Source organism: Podarcis pityusensis (assembly GCF_964106645.2).
Source record: "Podarcis pityusensis genome assembly, chromosome: 14".
In the NCBI taxonomy this organism is placed as follows: Eukaryota; Metazoa; Chordata; class Lepidosauria; order Squamata; family Lacertidae; genus Podarcis; species Podarcis pityusensis.
The window spans coordinates 13,087,509-13,111,872 of record NC_138039.1 but is presented as its reverse complement, the minus strand read 5'-3'; the positions used below and the strand labels follow the sequence as shown (position 1 = coordinate 13,111,872).

The following is a 24,364-nucleotide window of genomic DNA, read 5'->3' as shown; positions in this document are numbered from 1 at the left end:
CTTGGGCAAGCAATTCTGAATTCTTGGAAACTGCACAGTTGCTGTGAATTAAATCAAGTCAGTCATGCTTACTATTACCACAGGAACCACTTGGTACAAGCTATTGGTCTGCACATGGATGCATACAATCATACCTGTCCCAGTTGATTTGGAGAGAACCTTGCATGCAGTTCGACCAAACAATATGGTGGGCGCAGGGATGAAGAGGGAGAATTGTTTCCTAACACTCCACACCATGCATTTGCTGCTGTTAAAAGCAATTCAACATTGGGGAGGGGTGTTGGACTCAGAGATAAGAGGCCCTTTTGTTTCTGAAAACAGCAAGAAGCCAAGAATGAAGGCTCTGGTGCCACCTAGTGATTCAAAATAAAATACAAAAGCGTCCCCCACATGACAGGTTTTCAAATTAGGGATTTGGATTTAGCTTGGCTGTTGGCGTCTCTCTCCATGTGGGTTTTTCTTTTAAGGAAAAAAAACCAGCAACAACCCACACAAGCTGCTAAATGTCAGCAAGACATTGGGAGGAGAAAAATGAATTTTAATCAGCGTAAGAACCTTGAAATAGGCTACCGATTGCAATTTAGGCAAAGCATGCACAAAAATCGTGAGCGCCATTCATCAAAATGCTTTGTTTCACAGCATGAATCTGCTCATTCTCAGCAGTGGGTTGTACAGTACAGGTGCATATTCCAAGTTACCTTTGTGCAAATTCTTGAATCCTTAAACACTTTGGCCAAAACTGTGCTTTGGGAAAGCTTGAAGCTTCTCACTGAAATTAGTGGTGGCAGATGAAACATTTTGCCCTCCCTAATAATCTTCCCTTACAATGTGCAACTGTATTACTACTACACCTAGATTAAAAAAAAATTATAAAGGCCCCACCCTTCAAATTACAATCTAAGAGACAGGATACATAAGGAAAAAAGGCATGAGAAGGGAAGAGGAAAACAAGCCAATGAAAGAACCAAAAACTTTCCCATTACCTTAATGACACTTAAAACAGCCACTAAGCCTAAGGACATAGTCTAAGGAGGCAGCTGCCTCTAGCCAAATCAATGGGAGTGGGGCCTGCTGCCTTACCTCTCTGAACATCAACCATAGCTAAAGAACTTGGTTTATGTTCAGGCTTGAATAGGGCCAACAGTGGTCTTCAAGTGGCCTGACCAGTGCTCCATATGAACAGAGGGTGTGCCATAAAATGTGTCTCCAAACGGCACTTTGTGAGGGCTCCACAGAAGAAGCAAGAAAAAGGGTTCTCTAGAAAGCACGAAAACTGCAATCTTCACGACGCCACTTTCCCCAACTGCAGAATACTCCCCCCACCCCACCCCGCTTTTACAATTAATGCTGTCAAAGGAAGAGATTCAAAGCCAGAGGAGGCAGCTTGTCACATATAATCTGCAGCATGGTTTTGCTATATAGAAGTAGCAACATACGGCATTGTGTGCCAACTACAAAAGGCAGCCTCTCCCAAGGTTGGACCAGAATTCTTCCCATCAGCAGAAGCCAGCATGGCCAATGGGAGTTGTTGTCCCACATCAGCTGGAAGGCACCAGGCTGGGGAGGTCTGGATCAAGGGTTCATTTAGACAACTCTTAATTTTAGGCGTGATTTTGCTTTTCTACATGGAACAATATCAAAGCTGCCTGCCTGAGAATTCATATTATGTGCTGCCTGAGCAGGCAATCTTCCTCAATACACCTTGTTTCAAATGAAAACTATTTGCGGATGGGTAATAGATGCTGCCAACTTTCCACATCTCACTAGTTCTTACCTAGAGCAGGCTCACAACAGCAGCAACAAATATAGTATTCTGGGAATTCGCCTCCAGGAACTGGGAAAGCACTTTGCAATGAACATGAGCCAATTTTTGTGGAAAGAAGGGATGTAAAGTATGAAAATGATTTTGTTTTATATTGCCATGAAACAAAGGGTGTATGGCATACCACAAAGGATTACAAAAGATATTAAACTTGCAAGAAAGATGGAAGATGCAGATGCAGAAAGGCATGAAAAGCAAACACCCTCTAGATGGACTGAATAAAAGGACCTGAAAGTATCTGACTACCCAGGATTGGAGCAGCTGCATTTCTCAAGCCAGAAGAACCAGTTTGCCTACTGCAGAAACTGCAAACCCTGCAAAATCATTGCTCAAAGCTCTCATCACCTATAAAACAGCTGATCCACAACCATGTTCAAAAGCCAAGAGCAGTAGAGATCCCAGTATAAAGTATTTATTTAATACTCAACAATTAACACAAATTCATCCTTTTATTTTTATTTTTACAGTAAATAAAAACGTATTATTCCCCCTCATGCATGATCACTGTATTAATCTAAGCCTTTTTAAAATTTTAAATGTGAAAAAATAAAGTGTTTCCCCCATTTCATCTTTGAATCATACCGCTAACATCTGGTGTTGTGCATTAATGGAGACAAGATGTAGAATTATATTAAGCCTAACATGTGGTTTGCAGTTACTTGTAATTTTGTTCTTTTCTTTTTTTACATAAAGTGTTAAAATGAATCAATAAATCATCCCATAAAAATAAATATTGAACAAGAAAGAACCAAGAGGTCTGCAGCTTCCCCTTCTCCAAGGATCACCCTGTTTCAAATATTTGCATGCTCTGTTTCGTCTGCCAAAATGCAGTGTTTTGGCTGGGTTGTAGCAAGATCACTGAATGGGTGTAGGGGGGGGGGGAATGCTGTCTCTCGGGGAATGAAAAGTATTTCAGCCACAGTACATATACATACAGTGTTAACTGGACTCAGAGAGGGTCTACTTTGATTAAGCCTTCGGTATTCAAGTGATCCACTCGCATTAAATCACATATATTAAGAGTGGAGCAAGACCTTAAAGATGATTTGGTCAGTTCACAGCCCACACGCTATATTCAAAATCACCCTGGGTTTCCAAATCATATCATTTTCTACAGTGGTAATTAATTTGGTATTTCTGCTTGGGGTTTTGATTTCTTTGGCTCATCTTGAAACGCTTTTGGCACCGGGTCTACCGATCATCCGCTACAGCAATTACAACTCTGCATTTTACGGGGTCCCTTGGTGACAGTTAAGCGCTTAATTTATTAGTTTACTGAAACAAAAGTGTAGTTTTTTAAAAAATGTAAAGCAACAAATGTGTGTTTCAGCTTTATTTAGTGTGACTGTGAAAAGAGGGAATACTGCTCATGGAATCACAGAGAAGGCTACATCTCAGTCCATCACCAGCCAGCGTTATCAGAGGTCCACTAATGATCACACCAAATCAGCTCTCTTGGCTACCCCATTGCATTTTTACATAAATAATATAGACCAAAACATTATGAACATCTCAGCAACCTTCTTTTAAACAGAACAGAGGAGCCCTTTGACCTGTTGAGAAACGACTGCAGGACTCGTTCTCAAAGTGTCTTTTCTTTCTTTTATCCCCCAGTGAGCACATGGTCAGATTCCAAGCTGCTCTGGAAGGTCTCAATCCAGTTCAATGGGGCTGCTGTCTTCCTGTCCATCTTCCGTGTCATCCTCCTCCCCAGCTACCATCAGGCTGTTTAAAAGATTGCCTAGGATGGAAGTACAGGACAAGGGGAAAGTATCAAGAAGCGGCCATTTTCGAATGCCCAGTGGAAGGGCAAGTTCCCACATTCTGTTTGAGAGATATGCTGAAATGACAGCTGTCACTTGGTTGTCTGCCAGGGTTGAGTAACCTGGTGGCGAGACACTAGTGTTGTGTCAAACATGCAGCAGGAAACATTGGATTAGCTGACAGGTAGCTTTCTAGATTGAGGGACACTGTGCTATTTTTCTGACAAAATGCAGACTGCTGTAAGTAGGAAAACTGGTGTCAGTACACACAAGCCCTAAACCCTGTAAGCTACTGTACTTCAGATGACAATGAGTGACAAGCATCCAGCAGTCTCTTTTCATTTAGATTATCTTGTTTATCTATGGTGTTAAACTCACCTAATAGTCCTCCATAGGATGATGTTTGTTTGGGTGGGACACCAAAGAAGAGCTGTCCTATTCTGTCTAGATACTAAAAAAGCACAAGAAAGAGGGAATGTTATATTAATAATAATTTATTATTTATACCCCGCCCATCTGGCTGGGTTTCCCCAGCCACTCTGGGAAGCTCCCAACAGAATATTAAAAACGCGATAAAACATCAAACATTAAAAACTTCCCTAAACAGGGCTGCCTTCAGATGTCTTCTAAAAGTCAGAAAGTTGTTTATTTCCTTGACATCTGATGGGAGGGCGTTCCACAGGGCGGGTGCCACTACCGAGAAGGCCCTCTGCCTGGTTCCCTGTAACCTCACTTCTTGCAGAGAGGGAACCACTAGAAGACCCTTGGAGCTGGACCTCAGTGTCTGAACGACAGGGGTGGAGACGCTCCTTCAGGTATATTGGGCTGAGGCCGTTTAGGGCTTTAAAGGTCAGCACCAACACTTTGAATTGTGCTCGGAAATGTACCGGGAGTCAATGTAGGTCTTTCAGGACCGGTGTTATACGGTCTCAGCAGCCACTTCCAGTCACCAGTCTAGCTGCCGCATTCTGGATTAGTTGTAGTTATTATTGTCGTTATTGCTGTCTCAATTCAGACACCGCACAAAGCCATGGTTTGCATTTGTAGATCAGAATCCAAACCACAGCTCAATCCTCCAAATGTACTACATATTAACCACGGTGGAAAGCTATTTTCAGTTTCCCACCACTCAGCTCCATTAAGTCCATTCCTTAGTCTATGACAATTCCCTAAAGGAGAATTAACGGCCATAACTATGGTGTATCAGTTTTGATACCCTGCCAAACTATCATTAAAGATCCTTAACCATGGTTTGATGTCCGACTGAACCACAATAATTCCTTCACAGGGAAAACCAATTAATTTCTAGCAACAGAATCACACCTGGTTTGCCTCTCCCCACCCCATTCGCTCCAGTCTCACGCTCACAGATTGCATTACTACTTTTTGGGTGCCGCATTGCAGGTGTGAGGCTTAGCTGCCAATGTCAAATACATGCAGTGCAGCCATGAACTTGCCAGATGACTTCAAGGCACACTGCTATTCTCTCAGCTTCAGCATCTCTATCTGCAATCTGGGGGATAGTAATATCAGCAGAGGCAGATTTAGGGGAGCACAACTGATTCGCCCGGCAATGGGTGCCACAACGATGACTTAGAAAGCAAGAGGTGGAGGACACTGAGCTTTGGCATCATACAGGACGCCACTGAAATTTGAAAGCCCAAAGTCTGCCACTGATATCAGCCTGCTTTACAGTATTAGTGATATGTGAGGTGCTTTGAACACTTGAAAGTCCCATGTAAGTATCACCCCCTCCTGAATTAGTCTCTACACACACACAGTGCTTTGTAACCCTGATTTAGGGGACACTGAAAGCAAGGTTGATCTGCATGCTATCCTTTAAGGTAGCTTCTCTAAATAGTAATCATCACCATCATAAAAACCACCTGTGGCCCTGCAGATGTTACCTACTGGCCATGCTGGCTGGGACTAATGGGTTTACAGTGGTACCTCAGGTTACAGACACTTCAGGTTACAGACTCCGCTAACTCAGAAATAGTACCTCGGGTTAAGAACTTTACTTCAGGGTGAGAACAGAAATCGCACGGTGGTGCCGCAGCGGCAGCAGAAGGCCCATTAGCTAAAGTGGTACCTCGGGTTAAGAACAGTTTCAGGTTAAGAACAGACCTCCAGAACAAATTAAGTTCTTAACCCAAGGTACCACTGTATTTAGAACAACTACTTATATACTGCCTATAACAATCCATCTTAAGGCAGTGTACATGCTAACCAACAGCATCTGGGAATCCAAGGCTGGGCAAGGATGCGTTGAGCACTGCGCTCAGCAAATATGGAGAACAGGGCATTTTCAGTGGTGGGGCCTAGGCCCTGAATCTGTTTCCCTTGGGAGAACTGTTTAGCACCTTGCCTTGAAGCCGTCAAAAAGATGATGATTTATAAAATTTGTATACCACCCATCATCTGTAAATCTCAGGGTGGTTCATGAGATTGATAACATGGTTTTATTTCGAAGTGCTTTTATGCTGTCTGATTCCTAGAGTTTATGATGCGGCTGGTTTTTTTTATAAACTAAGGTAAGTTGTTTCTGAATCCAATTTAATTGCACTGTTGCTGCTTTATTGTGTTGTGAAGTGCTCTGGGGGGCACATATGGGACTGAAAAGCACAGAAGCAAAATGAAAGTTTATAAAGGTGACCGTAAAGGAATTAAATTCCACCAATTTAAAAGTAAACTTACTTCATTATACATAGGATCCCTCTTCAATGAAGGTTGATACTGTTCACACAATACTGTAAATACTGTTAGTTTTCCTCTAAAAAAGAAGCAACAGAGAATGTAAAACCAGGCACAAGGGCAAAAAAAGACAGCATTGTGCTTTGCGGCTAAAAGAAAACCATACCCATCAACTGCCAGCAGCAGAAACCAAATGAAATTGAGCAATGGCTGTACAAAGGGAGGTCCTCTTTCTATGGAAGGATGCTTCTGTGTATAGGTCGTAAAAACCACTAATGCACTGCTTTTGTTCTTCAAGCACAGGAATCTGAAAAAAAGGAAACAGAATTTTTGAAGTTATGAATAACGTCAAAAGGTTTAGAGAGGAGCTATGTACAATATCAGTGCTAGGACAAGAAGAGCTCAATGAGCTTAACACTCTTTATTGTTTCGTGCTCAGAGCATACCTGAAAATTTGCATATTAAGCAGGTCACCTTCACAGTAACCTCTGGCGTCACCGCTATTAATGTATTAGAGAAGGGAAATTAAGGTCGAGAGTGGAGTCTTGCGTTGGTGGTAGAATGCTGTCGCTTGGAGGACAAGACTGGGTGCTTGTGGTTTAAAGTCCACCTCAGCTACATTCTCCCTATTCTCTCATCTCAAGAGATACAGAAGGTAATAAAACTGACCTACCTCAAGGGTTTGCCCATGAGCACAGGGTTCACAGTCCTGCTCTCTGTCCCTGCTGGGGAATGTGTTGGTGAAGCAGCAGCAAGCAGGATTGAACCTTGCACATCTGTGGGTGTCACCCAGTGATGTCAGCTGACAAGTGGGTGTGTTTCTGGGGAAATGGCTTTGTGGGCCAATTTGGAAACCTTGGTGGGCCAAGATTAGTCTGTGGCGCAGAGCTTGTATACTTTTCTGCTCCTTTATTTATTTAATGGCTCACATTTTTATCCTGCCCTTCATCTAAAGATCACAGGGCTGTTCACAACATAAAAAAAATAAAAATGAGAACACCATATACAAAACAAAAGAAAACCAACAACAAACCAATAACCCATCCTTCCCTTATGGCTAAAAAAAGTTATCCGAGCAACCACACAAGCGTGTAAACAAATTAAGATCAAAACACATACTGTAACACTGCCTGAGCGACAAACATGTCCACTTCGCTGCGATAACCCCTGGATGAGGAATATTCTACCAACATGTTTGCACATCCTTCACCATCTGTGGAGTGCAAGAAGTGATACCGAGATTCACAATAGTTTTGCTCTGGAAAAGAAGTTGAAAAAGAAAATCAGTTTGCTGTATATCTCTCTCTCTCCCTGTGTGTGTGTGAAATATGTATATAACAGTCTCAGTTTATATTGGCAAGGTGGAAGCCATTTTACTTTTCGAGAATATTGCAAGATTTGAACAAGCCAATAAAGAAAGTACATTATAGCATGCAACATGAAGGTTGGAATGCCAAGATATGAGTGAGGTTTATTATTATTTTAATTCAATATTCTGACGCAAAATATTCCATATTTTAAAAATGTTGCAAGAAACTGATAAGACAATAATGCAGTGGTAAGTTACTTCCTTGCACATTCAGAACAATAATAAAATAAAAGGTATCTTAAGAAATAGATGCAGATTTCAGCTGTTTTTGCTGTTGATGACATTGCCCTGATGGTCTTTGACCCAGAGACAAACCTGTTGGAGGTCATCAGGGAAATTGAAGCATTTGTTAAAATAGCCAGATTGACCATCAATAAAACTAATTCAGAGCTGCTATGTTTGAACGTCCCCTCAGAATTGCAAATAAGGTTACAATTCAAAACAGGCTTTAAACTTTGCCCACATCATATTAACTACCTGGAAATTAATATCACAAAATCCTATAGTACAGAGCCAACTTTCTGTCAATGGTGAAGAGTATAAAAAAAAAGGGGGGGGGACCTTAAAACGTGGTCCAAGACATCCGTGTTGTGGATGGAGAGGGTAGCATCAGCCAAGATTATGATATTGCCAACGTTTTTATTTCTGTTCCAAACTTTGCCTATATGTACTGATACTCTTAAGAAATGGCAAAAAATGATTGTAAACTTTGCATACGACAGCAAAAGACCCAGACTGCACTTAACAGTGTTGTATCAACAATCTCAGAGGGAAGGGGCAGGGGCCTACCAAATCTGCAAAGATACCACGATGCTGCCCACATACAAAATGCCTTTGGCATGATGCACAACATAAAAGGAAAGGCATGGGTGCAAATGGAATTTGATAAAGCTATGCAACACAGAATCCCAAGCATACATTTTAAAATCCATAATAAAATTATTCTAGAAATGAATAATTGCAAAACCCATTCGCAAAAGCAGAAAATCTGGCAGTCTTGGATCTCCAAATTAGCCCCACCTATATCACCACTAATCCCATCCACATTGCACTTTTACTCACCTGAAGGAAACCTATTTGATGTAAAATGGAAAGGAAAGGGCTTATACAGACCAGGTAATCTCTACGAAAATGATAACATTCTTGGAGCAGAATAAATTATGGAAAGTTTGGGTGAGGTCAACAAATTTATTTCAAATCCAGAAGTTAATTCCCAAGCACCATTGAGACTTTTGGAAAAAATTAGTTTTAAATGTGGCTGAGCATTCTAAAAAAACATTATATACTCAATGATCTTGCTGTTGGGCAACATTCAGCCACCAAACAACTTTGGGAAACAGACTTAGGCACTGAAATTGAAGAAGCTGACTAGAACAACCAATGGGCAAAAGGCCCTTTAAAATCGGTATCAACATGTGTAAGAGAAAACTCCTTTAAGTTCATTGACAAGTGGCATATGACTCTCTTAAGACATACATAGAACATCTTCACCTATATGCTGGGCAACTGGTAGAACATTCCACCTTCCATGTGGAGGACATATGAACTAGTACAACCATTCTTGGAATCAGTATTTGCTGAAATAAGTAACAATCAGAAAGCATTGGGTAATGAAAGTTTGGGTCAATTAACAATGCTTAAGGGAGGGCAACTTGCTTCATTATATAATAAACTTACTACTTTTCTTCTGGTGGCGGCACAATTACTAATAGTGCAGGATTAGAAAGGACTTGAATATCTGCGTATCACACAATGGAGATAGGGCATACATTTTATTCAGATAAAAACTTAAGAAGAAGGTATATGCCTTGAACAATATGTATGATGTGGATGATTTTATTGAAGTTTGGCAATCCTTCATAAAATACTCCGACCACGCATGTGGATTTATGGCAAAATCTTATACATTAATCTTCTGTTCCAGGGGAGGAGGGTAAAAATGGGGAAAACATCTTGTTCTGCCTATACATTGTTGAAAACTAGTAAAATTTTATTTATTTAAGAAAGTTTATTCCTTGCAGATCATAACAGGCTGGTGAAAGCAGACACTTTAAAATTATTAGCAACCACCATCAAAATAAGGACCACAAGAATGCCCTAGTTTTTAGAATTGTATGATTTTAAAATTCTAATTGATTTTGGTGGTTTTATCTGCTTAGCATCATTCTTGTGTTCATATTTTGTATACAAATTGCAATGGCTGGTGCTTTTATTTGGTCTGATAATTTTCCCTGCTTAGTTTTTTGCATTTTATACTCTGACTGCAAAGGCAGGTGACTGGTGAAAATAAAATACCTATCTCTCAGTTATAAGTTAATAATTAGTTCGCTATTTTAGATTTCCTAAAATTAATAGATGAATAAATCATTTTAAAACAATTCTTCTGAATTTTCCAGGTATCATTAAGAAGGAAATTAAAAAACCTAAAAAAAGGAAAGTGATTAATTAGATTGTTCCTAGCTAAGTATGTTTTTAATCGAGCATGCCTAATGGTCTTTGTTAATGAATTAACAAATGCCACTCTCTTGTCATTCTCATGTCTTCCCTTTCTTTTTCTTATGAAATCAATAAATTTAACCATATAGGCTACATTCCAGATTCTTAAAAGGCGTTTTTCAAAGGATGTTGTGTTGACCTTTCTCGAGTTGACAATTTGGCCACTGTCAGTAAATGTATTAACTATTATGTCTTTCAGGTAGCCTAGATGAATGATTAAGAGATCAACAGATGTCTCTTAACTGGTGTTATTTTCCATTTCACTTATTATCAGAACCAAATTTCTAATTTGAGGGCAAGCCCAAAATATAGTTTGAAAATGGGCATGATACCAGTTACATCTCCAACATTTATCTGTTGTGTTTTTGTATATTCTGCTTAGTTTTCATGAAGTTAAATATCTCCTGAAGAATAATTTATAAAGAAAAGAAAAAAAGATTCAAACGGAGTGTGAAATGTGGATTTTATTTCCATTTCCATGCTGTATGTGGAATATTGTCATTAACCTCACCTTCCCATCTACCTAGGAAGGGATGACTAATAGTATCTAAATTTGCTGAGATTTTACACAGCTGACCTATAGTGTCTCTGATTGTTAGTTAGTTAGTGCAGTCACTCAATGAGTTATGCTTAGCACTTATGGAGGTCACTACCTAACTTATTTGTAGAGACTAAAAATAATGGGAGGCGAGAGTTGCCAGTATCAGCAACTCTGTGTTAATACATTTTTCAACATATTTGCAATCTCAAATTAGACCATAGTCCTCTAATATTTTAAAATTCCCTAATACTTGTTTATCTGTCAGTTTCTCATTACAATAAACTGCAGTGTAAGGTGATGAGCCAGGTCTTGATCTATTTTTATAAGTATAGGAAATTTTAAATAGAGTGCTAAAACACGGATTAGATTGGATTTGAGCCAGATCTTCTCTAGTACATGTAGAAAGGTGTTTAATAGGTGTGGAAAATCTTTGTGCCGCCAGCCTGGTAGCTTTATCTAAAGTAAACCATGAGGTTAAGTGGTGCCACACAGCTCTGTAATCTTTCACAAAACACAGTAAGGTGCTACCCTATTTTCATTTAATTCACATAATGTTCTACTTTGTTTTTAACGTTTCTAGTCCATATGAATGCACAGAAAGCCTGAGAGTCATTTCGGAGGGTTATCAGAGGTCAGAAATATGCAAGATCCCTGATCCGCCCTCCCTCTACATGCTCCACTCTACCCACCTGTCCCCTTCTCCCCACTCCCTTCATATTTCTAACAGGTCAAACAGTGGCTGATAAAATTTTGTTAGCGACAAACTATGAACTGAGTAAAAAAGAATTATGAATTTCCTTGAAACGCAGCTTGAATTTGTGTGGAGGGTGGAGACAGCAGCATAGAATATGAACAAACTTTGGTGAAGGGCTGCAGCTCAACGAAAGGACATCTGCTTTGTATGCAGAAGGTCCCAGGATCCATCCCTGGCAGTTTAAGGGAGGGCTGGGAATGTCCCCTGCCTGAAAGCCAGAACAACTGCTGCTAGTCAGTGTAGACAATACTGAGCTAGCTGGACCAATGGCCTAACTCAGTATATAAGGCAGCCTCCTACGTTCCTAAAGCTGAATATTCTTTAAAAAAGAATATATGCTGTATTTTATAACATATGTACTACAATGTAGTAAGATACTGAAATACATTCATGTTAAAAGAAGTCTATTGAGCAGGTGTCAATACTGTATGGATATGAGGGATCGGAGGCCTAAAAAAATCTAGAGACATGCTGCCAAGTTCCTAATTTATCTCTGTTGTGTTCATCCCAGATTTAAAAATAAAGCAGACACTGAACACACACTAATCCAAGTTGCCATAATCTCAAGCAATCGGGCCAGACCAGGTTTAGTATTTTACAAGCCAAGATCTTTCACTCCAGTCTGATAGGCTTCAAGGCTGAGCATTAAAACAAGACATTTAAAAGATGCAAGCTATGCTCTTGAGAGAACTATTTTAAGTATTCCCACCAGTCTGCATGTGCCAGTTGGGACATATAGACCCACCCTCAATTCGATAGCCCAGATCACTTTGGAGATCCCTCTCAGTTTCAGACGTGATTGGAAGTGCAGTATGGGAGCTGCTCTTCAAAGTCCCCTTTAGGGCATAGAACTCTTTTTAGATCTAGGCCACAGTGGCCTGGTACACCAGTCACAGTAAATCACAGTTCATGAACTTGCCTTTCCTGTTTGTCTCATTAGAGCACAGCGGAAGCAAACCACAATCCCTGGTCTCACATTATGTCCAAACCAGGTACTGTGGTCTGTTTCGCCCACTACAGATTGTGGTGCGTTGGGAGCAAAACAAATGATTACCCTGAGCTTGTATGTAACGCTAAGCCATGGATCATGGTTTGTTTCTTCCTGGCATGAGCAGGGAGGAATAAATTGACTGGGTTCAGCATATTCATGGTAGAACATTACATGCAAACAAAGCCAGTATCTGGATCTTTTGAAGAGCAAGCAGCCAACCAACTTAATGGCCACTTACATTAACTGTTCCTACCTTTCCACAGCGTGATGGCTAGCAACTGGTGTAATTTTGGATGCCCAAGTTTTCCTGATCCGCCACTAGACCATTTCAGCGCCCTGGAAACAAAGGCCACTCTTTCAGGTGAATTTGGATCCATCAGGCTGAACACTTTGGCCAGGTTCTCTAGAAGCAACCACAACAAGCAACACTTAGCTGAACATTTTTTTAACGGCAACTGCATCCTTTTTGTTTAAACACAAAGGTCGTGTAAAATTACCAGAATATACTCAGTTAAAATGTCTTTAAAGCGTGAGTTTCTTTAGATAGAAATCAGCAAGGAACACCTAATTGACCTCTCCGCTGCAGTGCAAGGAGCCACACCCTTTCCTAATACGTGATGGCATGTCAGGGGGCAAGTTCCCTTGTTGAATGGCTTAACACAGATGTTCTGAATCTACCATAATTTCAGGCAGGTGAAGAGAAGTCTATCTTCCATCAGAGGATGCTGTCAAGGACCAAAGCCTGAAGATGGAGTTGGGTTGCAGGACACCAGGTAAGTTGCCAGGTTGGCAAGCTACAAAACTCTTTCTCTCCCGGCCTTCGTTCTGTCCACAAACCCCTGGATCAGTGGTCAACGTGGAAAAGACTCTCCAAAGGATTTCCAGACGGGCAGCTTGTGTGAAGAGCTATATCAACTGCATGCTTACCGAATCAGGCAGTCTGATAAGTAAAGGGCAAAAAGGTCGACCCGCAAGCAGTGAGCGCATCGCCAAGCAGACTGGAGAAGTGGCTGTCCATCAAAACGGCAGAGAGGTCAATTATTGTGCAGACATTACAGGTTGTGCCTGTGTTGGGGAGAGGATAGTGCCAAAGATCACGCTCCACCTACAAACAACTCTAGTTTACTCAGACCCATGGTCAGTTCATTATAATAGTTTATTTTTCAGTAACTTGGCATCAGTCGACGATAGGTCTAGCAGAGGCTTCTAGCCATGGTAGCTCATGTTTGGTGTTCAGAAGCAGCATCTCTCAGGTAAGTAAGGCAAAACAACAAAAAGCGAAGGATAGCTATCACCTTCACACACGGTTTGTAAGTTGTCAGAGCCACCTGGCTGGCCACTGATGGAAATAGTGATGGACTAGATCAGAACTGTTCTGGTCCAGGAAGACAATTCTTAAGTTCTCCCAACTCAGGGTGACAGAGGACCAAAACAAAAAAAAGGAATCAAAGCACTTGACGCTACTGCTTACACCTCAGAACTCTAGGTGCCCAACTATAAAACAAAAACCGAAGAAGCTCTTACCTAATAGCTCATCTGTTACTTTTGCATCCGATTTCTCTAGCGTCTCTAGAACTAGCATGGACAAATCAGCAGCGCTGTTTTGCTAGAAGATACAGAAGAAACAATACTGAATAGATTGAAGTAAGCCATCAACATTAAGGGGGCAGGGTGGGGGGTGTATATGTCACAAATTATATATAAAAAACCCCCCACTTGGACTTGTTGCTTGGACTAATTTCCCTGAGATTTCTGAACGGTTTTATTCAAACCAGCACAAATATGCTGGTGAAGGCTGCTATCTTTATATTCTATTTGTAGAGAGCTTTTGCAATAGTCTAAGAATCAATTATTTAGGGTGTGCTTATGTCTTACATAGGCTGCTGCTACCACTCATTCAACAATGCAACCATGAAGCCAGGCAGCTCCCCATTTTTCTAAACTTAAAAGGTTTCTCTCTAAGGCAGTAGGAGAAGTGGAAGAGCCGAGGCTGTGCACACTGTTGCATCAGATACTCTCTTCCAGCCTTCAAAGATTGGGGGGGGGGGGGAGGGAGAAAGGAAAGAGGGGCAATCTGAGCAGTTGTTCCAGAGTTGCCCTGTGCTATATATTAAAATACTTATTGTTTGGGCAATAATGATCCTCTCTCTTTCCTAACTTCAAAGGGCCGCTAAGAGAGAGACATAAGCACAGCAGATGCATTTGCCACCTCAGTGCTTTCCCAGAGTAACTGCTCATGCACCAGGTAAGCGCATAAGTAGCAGATCGTTAGGCTGCTTTAAAACTGCTGCAGTTGGCCACAACCCAGCATTTATCAGGGCATTCCCACCGCTATCTTTCAGTGTTCAATATTTATTACATTTATCACCATTTTGAATGGGTCTTACTTGATTGTGACTGAAGAACAAGAGGGCCCCCGAATACATGAGTTCTCTAGCTTCCACATGTTTGCCCTGTGACATGTACCTGCACATGGGGGGAAAAAGAGTGAAAGGTATTCAGAATACAGCAGAAAGAGGCAAGCTAGCATATGTTTGAAAATGCTTTGTACTGAATGGATTTTTATCTTTTAAATCATGAGATGCCGCAGACTGCAGGAACAAACAAAAACTCATGGAAGGTGTTCACGAGAAATGTATTTTGAACTGCCCCTCAATCTTAGGGGGCCAATTTACACAGGTACCCACCTAATGAGAGAATGTATGCATATGAGCATTCCTTGGTCTCAAAGAAGAAAGCAAACTCCCACCCCACTCAACCCTCCAAAAAACCAGACTGCTGCACAGTGTTCTTGGCATCCCACTGCAAATCCATATATTCCTGGCGAGGAGAGATGCTCCTCCTGCCCACCAACTGAGAAGACAAGAAAACTGACAGAGAGAAGACTGCGAAAATCGAAACAAAAAGCCAAACAACACCTAGTACGTAAATGAAGATTCACCACATGAATAAGACAGCATTATTTAAGAACTGTTTTCCCACTGAGCTGCCACCCAGCTGTCTTTGGCAGCAGCACCAAGCCTTAAAAAGAAATATCTCATTTATTTTCTCTCCACAGTGCAGAAAGCCCCCTCCAGCCATGGCTTGTCAGTATTAGCCTCCGAGGAAATAGAACCTGCTCTCTTCTTCTGCAGGTCAATGTCTGCAGGAGGATGGAGGCGGCTATCTCTAATCCTGACCGAGTGGCCCCCACAATCCCCTGTAGCCTTTTCCTTGCACTTTCAAAACCCACCACACCCTGCCACTGGTTCCAGCTTTCCTGAATTTGCCAAGCCCCTGCTGATTTCTAGACACCAGTGTTATGTGCACTACATTTACAATGAATCGGTCCTTCAGGCTGCTGCTTTCCCATCTAAAATCCCCAAGCAGGGTGTGGCATATGGCAAAGCAGCAGTTAACAGCAGCTGAAATAGACAGCCTCGGTAAATTTGGACAGGCAGTAAAAGTGTGACCAGATGGCAACGTGGGTTTGATACTTGCATGCCAAACCAGAATCTCAGGAAGATGGCATAGCAGGCAACCTCAAAATGCAGACACTTTTTTTGGGGGGGGGGCACATGTTCACTGTGTAGTAGCCCTTGTCATATGGGCTGCATAACCAAACAGATCCTATGCTCACTAACACCCGCATCATGGATGGGATGGAAATAGCAAATGATTAGCACCACACAGACCAGCTGAAGCATGCAGACTGCAGGTGTTTACAGTGCACACATCTGTCTATCTTCGAAATTGCTGCACCCTAGGAAAGCTTCAGTACCAATGCTCCCGCCCTCAAAGATCAAAATCATATACCATATTAGCTCAAGCTATTCCATACATTCTAGGAAGTACCTTATTTCAGAACCTTTTCATTCAGTGTAGAGATTCACCCCAACTCCTTATAGCCTGCAAAATCGTTACCTAATGCCTACAGAAAGACAGTTTCCTTCCAAAAGCCACCATCTTCTTCCAGCACACAATTCTGCTTTGCTGATTATATGAGATTCCCCATTTCAAAGCGCTTCTCAACTGCCCCCATTCAAAGTGATTTTGCCCCTTTCTACATACTAGGATAAGGCAGAGGTACAGAAAAGGGTTTTTTGTTCATGGGAACTTTAGGATTCATGGTCACTATTTCAAAGTATCTGTGAGAAACCAAACAAGCATAGCTCTATATGAAACAACTGCTTCCAAGCACAAGAACATAATGAAGCTTCCATAGAAAAGGGCAGTTTCCCAGATGAAGCACATAGTTTGCTAGAGGGCAGACAAAAAATTATGGGTATTTTCGGTGTAAAAAAGGGAGTTTTGGCAACCCCAAACATTCTCCAAAATATCCTGGGGTTGTGTTTGTGTTTTGCACTTTTTCTTACTGCCATTCTCTGCAATTGCTCAGCCACACTGTTGTTTTTTAAAGCCATTTTAAAACCACATTCTTCCTGCTGATCTCTGAACTAGCCAATTAAGGAACATGCAATCAGAATTATAACATCAGGGCACCATATAGCCAATCCTGAGATCACAAAGACAAATCAGAGAGGGTGATATTTACTCTGTTTTGCAGCCCCTGATTTATTGCCAAGATTGGGGATACAATTCACAAGGGGTAAATTGATTTGCAGTTCTACTCTAGTTTTGGTTCAGTCCGAATCAGATACAGTTCTCCTGAGTGCATCAAATGTTCTCTTTCTTTTTTTCTTTTGCAAAAACATAGGTTTCTAAATGGTACAGCTATATGTGAAAATAGGCCAGGAAATGGGCAATACTTAATGAAATCACAAAACCAGAAAAAGGCTCCTTGATTCCTTCCATAATTATCCGACAGTATTATGCAAAAATGGAAACAGATTTGTTTAATATGCTTACCTTGCAGAGGTCACCAAATCCCATTTTTCTTGGCACCGAATTTGTGCAGTGCCCAGTATCACAGCTCTGATCATGGTTTAATCATAACCTTGACTGTTTTACTAAGAGTCCAGACCATTATTTTCCACTGCTCTGGAGTATCGGCATAACTAAGAACATCAAGCAGATGTTATGCTCCAATTAATAGCTCCCAGACTTTTTGTTTCATCAGTTATGTTTACAGAAATGACACAACATAAAACAAATGGATGAACTATAGAAGGAAAAGCCTGCACCTCTCAGGTTTTCTGGAATTATAAATAATATAGCAGAACTGTACAGTGATGCCTCGCAAGACGAAATTAATTCGTTCCGCGAGTTTTTTTGTCTTGCGGTTTTTTTCGTCTTGCGAAGCACGGTGTCGGAAAAGCTTTGGAAAAGCTTCAAAAATCACCAAAGTCTTTAAAAACCTCAAAAAAGGCTACCACACCGCGTGCTATGAGTTGCTCCTCGAAGTCAAGTCGCAACTGTATTAACGGTGTTAAGAAAAAGGAAACAAACTTGCAAGACGTTTCCGTCTTGCGAAGCAAGCCCATAGGGAAAATCGTCTTGCGAAGCAACTCAAAAAACCAAAAACCCTTTCGTTTTGCGAGTTTTCTGTCTTGCGAGGCATTCGTCTTGCGAGGTACCACTGTAATTAACTTTGCAACCATGCAGTTTGGAGAAGATACCATCCACAAGTTTGCTATGCAGCACCTGAAAGCACCCCAGACCACAGTGGTACAAAGAGGGCAGGTACTGCCCAAATCATCACAAGTACCACATCAACATATTTCCAAACTTGTCACAATGAGATCTACTTTTTATCAATTTATCGTCGGCACAAACTCAAGGACATCCTTGAGACCTAACGTTCAGATGTTTATAATCTAACAAATCCAACAGCTTAGGTAAATATGCAGTGATAGGGGTGAGGAGGTACAGAAAACAAAACAAAAAACAATTTCAAACTCTTAACAGTTCACAGATGATTCTATGACGTCCTTACAATATGTACAATTGCCATTTCCTCTACAGTAGTTTTCACTACCGTTTGAACTACTTAAACAGATACCCTTACACAACATCTGGGACATGAGCTTCTTTTGTGATCTTTCAAGCACTCTTGAGCCTTGCCCCACACTGCTGGCTTTCAACAGAATTCAAACTGTGCACTCAATGCCATCTAAAGCATCCTAAAACCTACCACTTCAGACCAGTTCACAAAGGACATTTCAAAGGTTTCTTGTATTGCTTGTCTATAAATAGAATTTAAAAGTGAACTAAGTACTTTTAACAAGCTCATTCAACTGCCTTGATCCAAATAAAAAGACTTGTGTGCCAAATAAATTTTGGCGTGTGTATCTCAATCTTGATCAGAAAATGGAAGGCTATGTCTAGCATCAGTTGTCTATGCTCTTATTAGATTACACAAAGACAGTTAGGCTACCTTTGAATACAGTTTGGAAACTACAGGTAATGCAAAATTCAGCAGCCAGATTGCTGTCTGAGACCCAAAGGTCTGAGAATATTACACAGAAACTGGCCCAAATGCACTAGCTACCAATTAATTTCCATGCTCAATTCAAACTGCCATATGTGGCCAAGGACCCCAATACCACAAAGACCACCTTTCCCCACATGAACCAACCCTGACCCCTATAGTCTTCATCAGCAAAAACCTTTACTCAGGCCTTTAGTTGTTAAGCTAGCCTCTAGTGTGGTGTCATCTTGTGCATGTGGGGAGGAGTAGGACTTGTCCTCATTCTAATGTGGGATGAACATTTTAGGAATGTTGTATTGTACATTGGTTTCAATATTCTTGGCTTTTAATTGACTGTATTTAACTCTTTTATTTTATCTCATTAAATCACTTTGATACTTTTTTTTCCTATAAAGCAGCTAACAAACAACTTTAAATGTTATTGCAACTTGTTTGCTGAAAATCTCTTTACACCCAGGCTTCAGCATTCATTTTTTATAAAAATGTTATATATCCCCATATTTCTACAAGCTGCTCTCAGTGACAAATGATATATCAACCTTTTAAGGAATCCAACCTCATTTTATTTTCCATTTCAAATGAGCGGTTCAGTTGACTTGAATGTACTGCAGCATGGACCTATGTTTCAGAAATGACTTGATCAAGTGTCCCAATTTCTCAAATCTGCAAAAAGCTTTGTATTTGCAGGGTAAGAGAAATGGGCCTGAGGAAGAAAAAGACAAAAGCCAAGACATGCAATTATCAACCCTAACCTGAGAAAAGTAAAAACTTACACCATAATAAAATAAAAGGTAAAGGACCCCTGACAGTTAAGTCCAGTCACGGACGACTCTGGGGTTGCGGCGCTCATCTCGCTTTACTGGCCGAGGGAGCCGACATTTGTCCACAGACAGTTTTTCTGGGTCATGTGGCCAGCATGACCAAGCTGCTTCTGACGAAACCAGAGCAGTGCACAGAAACAACGTTTACCTTCTCGCCGAAGCGGTACTTATTTATCTACTTGCACTTTGACATGCTTTCGAACTGCTAGGTTGGCAGGAGCTGGGACTGAGCAATAGGAGCTCACCCTGTCACAGAGATTTGAACCACCTACCTTCCAATCGGCAAGCCCTAGGCTCAGTGGTTTAGACCACAGCGCCACCCACTTAAATATTAAAATACTGTAGTTAATATTTAAGGTTCTACAACAGTCCAATGTTTTTGCTACAACGGAGTAGCACAACCAACCTCTCCAGAAGCTGCAACCTCAGAGAAAGGAACTAGCAGATAGTACAAACCCCTGTTCAACCATGATGTTCACTAGGCAGCCTTGGGCCAGCTACTCTCTCAATCAAACCTCTCATGGGTTGTTTGTGGGGATTTAACTCAGGGATAGACCATGTGGGGTGCTCCAGACGTTCTGGACTATACAACTCCCACGGATAATGCTCACAACTGGCTTTTTGCAGACAAGTAAGATAATTTCTGCAATAGCTGGTGATGTGTGATTGTAATGGAAGCATAAATGCCCATGTTCCCAATATGCCTTGAATATATTTCCAAGTGCCATAGAAATATTTTCCCAATGCAAGTTATGCCTTATATTCAAATACTTCAATTTCTCTGATCTATACTGTATAAGGTTTTGTATCAAATGGGTAAGGAAATGAGACAAGAGGAAGGTAAAGAGGGAAACTGAGGTGCAATTATCAACTCCAACCTGAAAGTACAAAATACCAACTCAGTTAGCTTGAGTCATTGAGACCTTTGCCATTTTTCTACCCATCAATGCATTTACCATTGCCTCAAACTACTGCAATTACAACCAGACCTCTGGGGAAATATTTGATCTATGATAGTGCTTGACTCAGCTCACACATTAAAATATTTTCCCTCTTCTAGCTGAAAGACTCAAGGCAGCAATAACAATTTCCACTATGGCCACAAATTGAATCCCTTCTCCCACTCCTGATAAAGAACAAGGTTTCTTCTACTCTATACCTCTTGTCTGAAGTAATGGAACTTGGATGTAAATGCTTCCACCTTAACCTGTTTTACACCCTGACCTCAAATGCATCTGCTTATAATCCCAAATATCCTCTCCATTATCCCAATACTTCAGGTTGACTGGGATACTGGCTGCACGTTAAAGATAACTAATCAAAAGATTATACTTACTCATTAACACTTTAGCTATTCTGTCATACACACTACAATGAATTTGTTCCAAGACTTTCTGTACAGGTAAAAGGATTTCTCCTGTACAGAATGCCTTATTTTAACTGTGCATCTTTACTTGCTGGCTTTGTTTAAATATGTTGCCATCTGCTGCAAGTTCTAAAGGTGAAGAGGTTAAGTAGTTCAACCATAGCTGTCAACTTTTCCCTTTTCTTGCGAGGAATCCTATTCAGAATAAGGGAATTTCCCTTTAAAAAAGGGAAACGTTGACAGATATGAGGTCAATTGAAAAGAAAAAAACCTATAATCATGCTTATAATGAGAACCAAGTGTCGTGAAAAACCAATACCATTTATTTCCAACCAATACCAAGTGATTTACCTCCCTGCACCCTGCATTGCTAGTCTTTTCCACCTGGTCTGGGAGGTTGGTGTCCTGACTGACTCCAGCTACCAAAGCTGAGGTTGCTGAACAGATTCCTGAGTTGCAGTATTGTTTAGGGGTTTTTGTTGCTGTTATTCATAATAATTTTTTGTATCTTTCTTCTTAGATCTTATAATGATTTATGTGGAAAGTCTTCAATTACGGTTGTGTATTTTTCAATGTATTTTATTTATCTGTTGTGGGTTATGTATCCTTTTGTTATGTTTGTAATTTTTTAAATCTTTTCATGTTGGTAAGCTGCCTTGACTATGGTTTTAACTATGGAAAGGAGGCATACAATTAAATGATGATGATGATGATGAAGTAGGTATACAAAGTATACAAAGTAAGTATACTTTGAAGGCTCCCAGAGTAACAGTTACATTGTGTCATAGATTTTGACAAGCTGAAGCCTGCTTGGTCAGATACATCTGATGAAGCAAGATCCAGCCTACAATAGCTTATGAAACAAGGCATTTCTGAATCTTAAAATAAGCATAGCTTTCCCTTCTCAAATATCACTAAGATGCCTATCCACTTGCTGGATATAAAAGGTGGTTGTAAAATAACCAATGCCTTGCTAGATCAAAGAAGTCTATCTAGTTCAGCAATGTGTGAGCAGCACACTTTGTGCTCTCCCCACATAGTTCTCAGTGGTCGACTGCTTCTGAAAAATGGAAGCTCTATTTAGCAGTCAAGATTAGTGACTGAGAGCAACTACTTCCTATGAATTTGTTTAAGCCTTGTCAGAGCTACCCAAGTTGGTGGCTGTCCCAAAATTCTGTGGAATAGATTCTACTCATTAAGTGATGAATGAAGCAGCAATAGTTCCTTAATAACCTACCGCTAATTAAAATCACTGGCTGACAGTGAGTGTTGTACTAAGCAAGATTAAAGAGAAGTAGCTACATCACTTTGCTACAACAGAAGAAAATGCTAGAAAGACTGCTATTTCCAGTTACTGGTACTGCAAATGCTTACTGCACTTACCAGGTCTACATTTCAGCTTTGAACAGAAATGTCACGCAATGTATAACTCTTGCATTCCATGGTCTTTTCAACCCATTGTTTACTGTCCTTGCCGCCTCACCCCCCCAAAGCATGCCAAAATATATCTGCCAACTAAGGATAACCATGCATCTGACAAAGTGGGCACCAACTTACACATGAAAGCATTGGCACAATAAACCTATTAATCACTCTCTCACTGAATATATTACACAGGGCAATTTTAAATGCATTGAACAGCACTTCTGACCAGTTTGCACCGGATCTTGGAAGGCTGCAATTAAAGCACTACAGCCATATTTCCATTGCAGTAATTTAACACATATATTAAAACTCATAAAGCAAGATGAGCTGGCTTCCGCCCTTTTCAGCTGCTCTGACGTGAACCACATTGCATCAGGGCAGCAGAGGGTGGATAGCAAAGCTGTTTGCTTTAAGCCTTTAACATCTCTGTTTCGTAAATATGTGTATTTGTTTTGTGGGTCTCTGCTTGCGTGCAGGAGACAGTGAGAGCAGTTCACTAGTGGAACGTTCTCCCTCGGGAGATCCTGGACTCTCCTTCATTCGAGGCTTTTAAGCAGAGGTTGGATGGCCATCTGTCATGGATGCTTTAGCTGTGATTCCTGCATTGCAGGGGGCTGGACTAGATGGACCCTGGGGACCCCTTCCAACTCTACAATTCTCTGTTTCTATGGTGTGTGTGTGTCTGTATATAGCAAGCTTCAACATCTGTTTTGTAAGTATGCGTATATGCGGGGTTTGTGTGCGTGTATATAGGAGCAGCCATCCACCCACCTACCTACCTACCTACAGGTACGTATACACATACAGACGACTCTAAATGCCTCACTCATTAACTCTGCCCCCCTTACTCTCCCTCCAGATCCGGAGTTTCGCATAGATGGGGAGACACACAGAGAGCCCCCTCCTCCCTCCCGCGAACCCCGCCCCTTTTCTCGACCAATAGAGCTTCGGCGAATCGAGAAAGGCAAGAGGCTCAGCCAATCGTATTGGGGAAAGGGCGGGGGCGTGCGCGCGGAGGACTACTGGTGCGCAATTAGAAGCGTCTGGAAAGAGGCGGGGCGAAGCGAGGAGTATATTCACGGCGGCGCGAGGGGGGAGGGGGGCTATGTGTGAAACGAAGCGCGAGCGGCGCCCCGGCGTACCTGAAGAACAGCGTCCGGTACATCTGGTGTGCCTCGTAATAGTCCCCTTTCTCCACGCTCGCGCGGAGTTTGCCCTCGACGCGTTGGACGCCGCCCCGGTTCCGGCCGCTGACGGCGCTGCCGCCCTTCAAGGCCTCTTGCTCCGCCGCCATGACTGCGGGGCGGGGAGAAACGCCACACAAGACGGCCGGAGTTGCCTCACGCAGCGCGGCGCATGCGCGGCGGCCTTGCCGGCTTCCGTCGGCTCCGCCTAGTCAACAATGGGGAGGGTGGCGGCCGCCGAGGGACATGCGCACGCAAACGAGCCCCGCCCCCGGCGCCTCCGAGAGTGTGACGTCCGACGTGGCTCGGCGCGCGCCTCAGACGGAGAAACGCAGGGGGCGTTTCCAGCGGCGTTTCCATGACGACGTTGCCTGCAAGGGGGTTGGACGAGATGACCCTCGTGGTTCCTTCCAGTTCTATGATTCAATTCTCTCGCATGTCCCTCGAGCGTCTCTTCGGATTCCTGGAGGAGTTGTTGGATCAAGGTCGACCCACTACCGCCTTTGGTGGGACTGATCTGGGGTGCAGCGATTTTGGCGGAAGGCTTCTGGTGACATAAATAAGATCCTAAAAGAAAACATTTTACTCTTGCCAAAATTGGTTGTTGTTTTTTTTTTTTTGAAGGAAAGAATATCAAGATACAAAAATTAAAAGATTTGTTACACTGCCTTTTTTTTCTGCACGCCGACCGATTACCCAAAGATGGAAAACATTTTTAATTTAACACCACGTTATGGTGAAATAATATTTGGAATATTGCATTACGTG

At 41.7% G+C, this 24,364-nt stretch overlaps 1 protein-coding gene across 2 annotated transcripts; it reads right to left on the bottom strand.

Moving 5' to 3' along the window:
* Positions 1-3,140: 3,140 nt before the first annotated feature.
* Positions 3,141-23,786, bottom strand: GET4 (guided entry of tail-anchored proteins factor 4). Of its 2 annotated transcripts, none has more exons than XM_080981232.1 (9): positions 23,555-23,786; positions 14,818-14,896; positions 13,955-14,036; positions 12,684-12,833; positions 7,399-7,537; positions 6,446-6,586; positions 6,283-6,358; positions 3,964-4,036; positions 3,141-3,563 (listed from the first exon to the last, which is right to left on the bottom strand). In XM_080981232.1, the coding sequence occupies exons 1-9, from the start codon at positions 23,704-23,706 to the stop codon at positions 3,475-3,477; spliced, it is 981 nt and encodes a 326-aa protein (XP_080837358.1). In that variant the 5' UTR covers positions 23,707-23,786; the 3' UTR covers positions 3,141-3,474. The 2 variants fall into 2 exon arrangements, with proteins under 2 accessions (XP_080837358.1, XP_080837359.1); XM_080981233.1 differs by lacking the exon at positions 23,555-23,786 and adding an exon at positions 23,196-23,230.
* Between the last annotated feature and the right edge of the window lie 578 nt (positions 23,787-24,364).

What these genes read in the sequence shown, in the direction of transcription:
- GET4 (XM_080981232.1), bottom strand. Translation starts at nt 23,706, where the DNA reads ATGGCGGCGGAGCAAGAGGCCTTGAAGGGCGGCAGCGCCGTCAGCGGC. An exon ending in TGTTCTTCAGTCACAATCAA is followed by an intron (nt 14,037 to 14,817) that starts GTAAGACCCATT and finishes TGTATCTTCTAG; the next exon opens with CAAAACAGCGCTGCTGATTT. An exon ending in AGCCATCACGCTGTGGAAAG is followed by an intron (nt 7,538 to 12,683) that starts GTAGGAACAGTT and finishes CTTCTTTTCCAG; the next exon opens with AGCAAAACTATTGTGAATCT.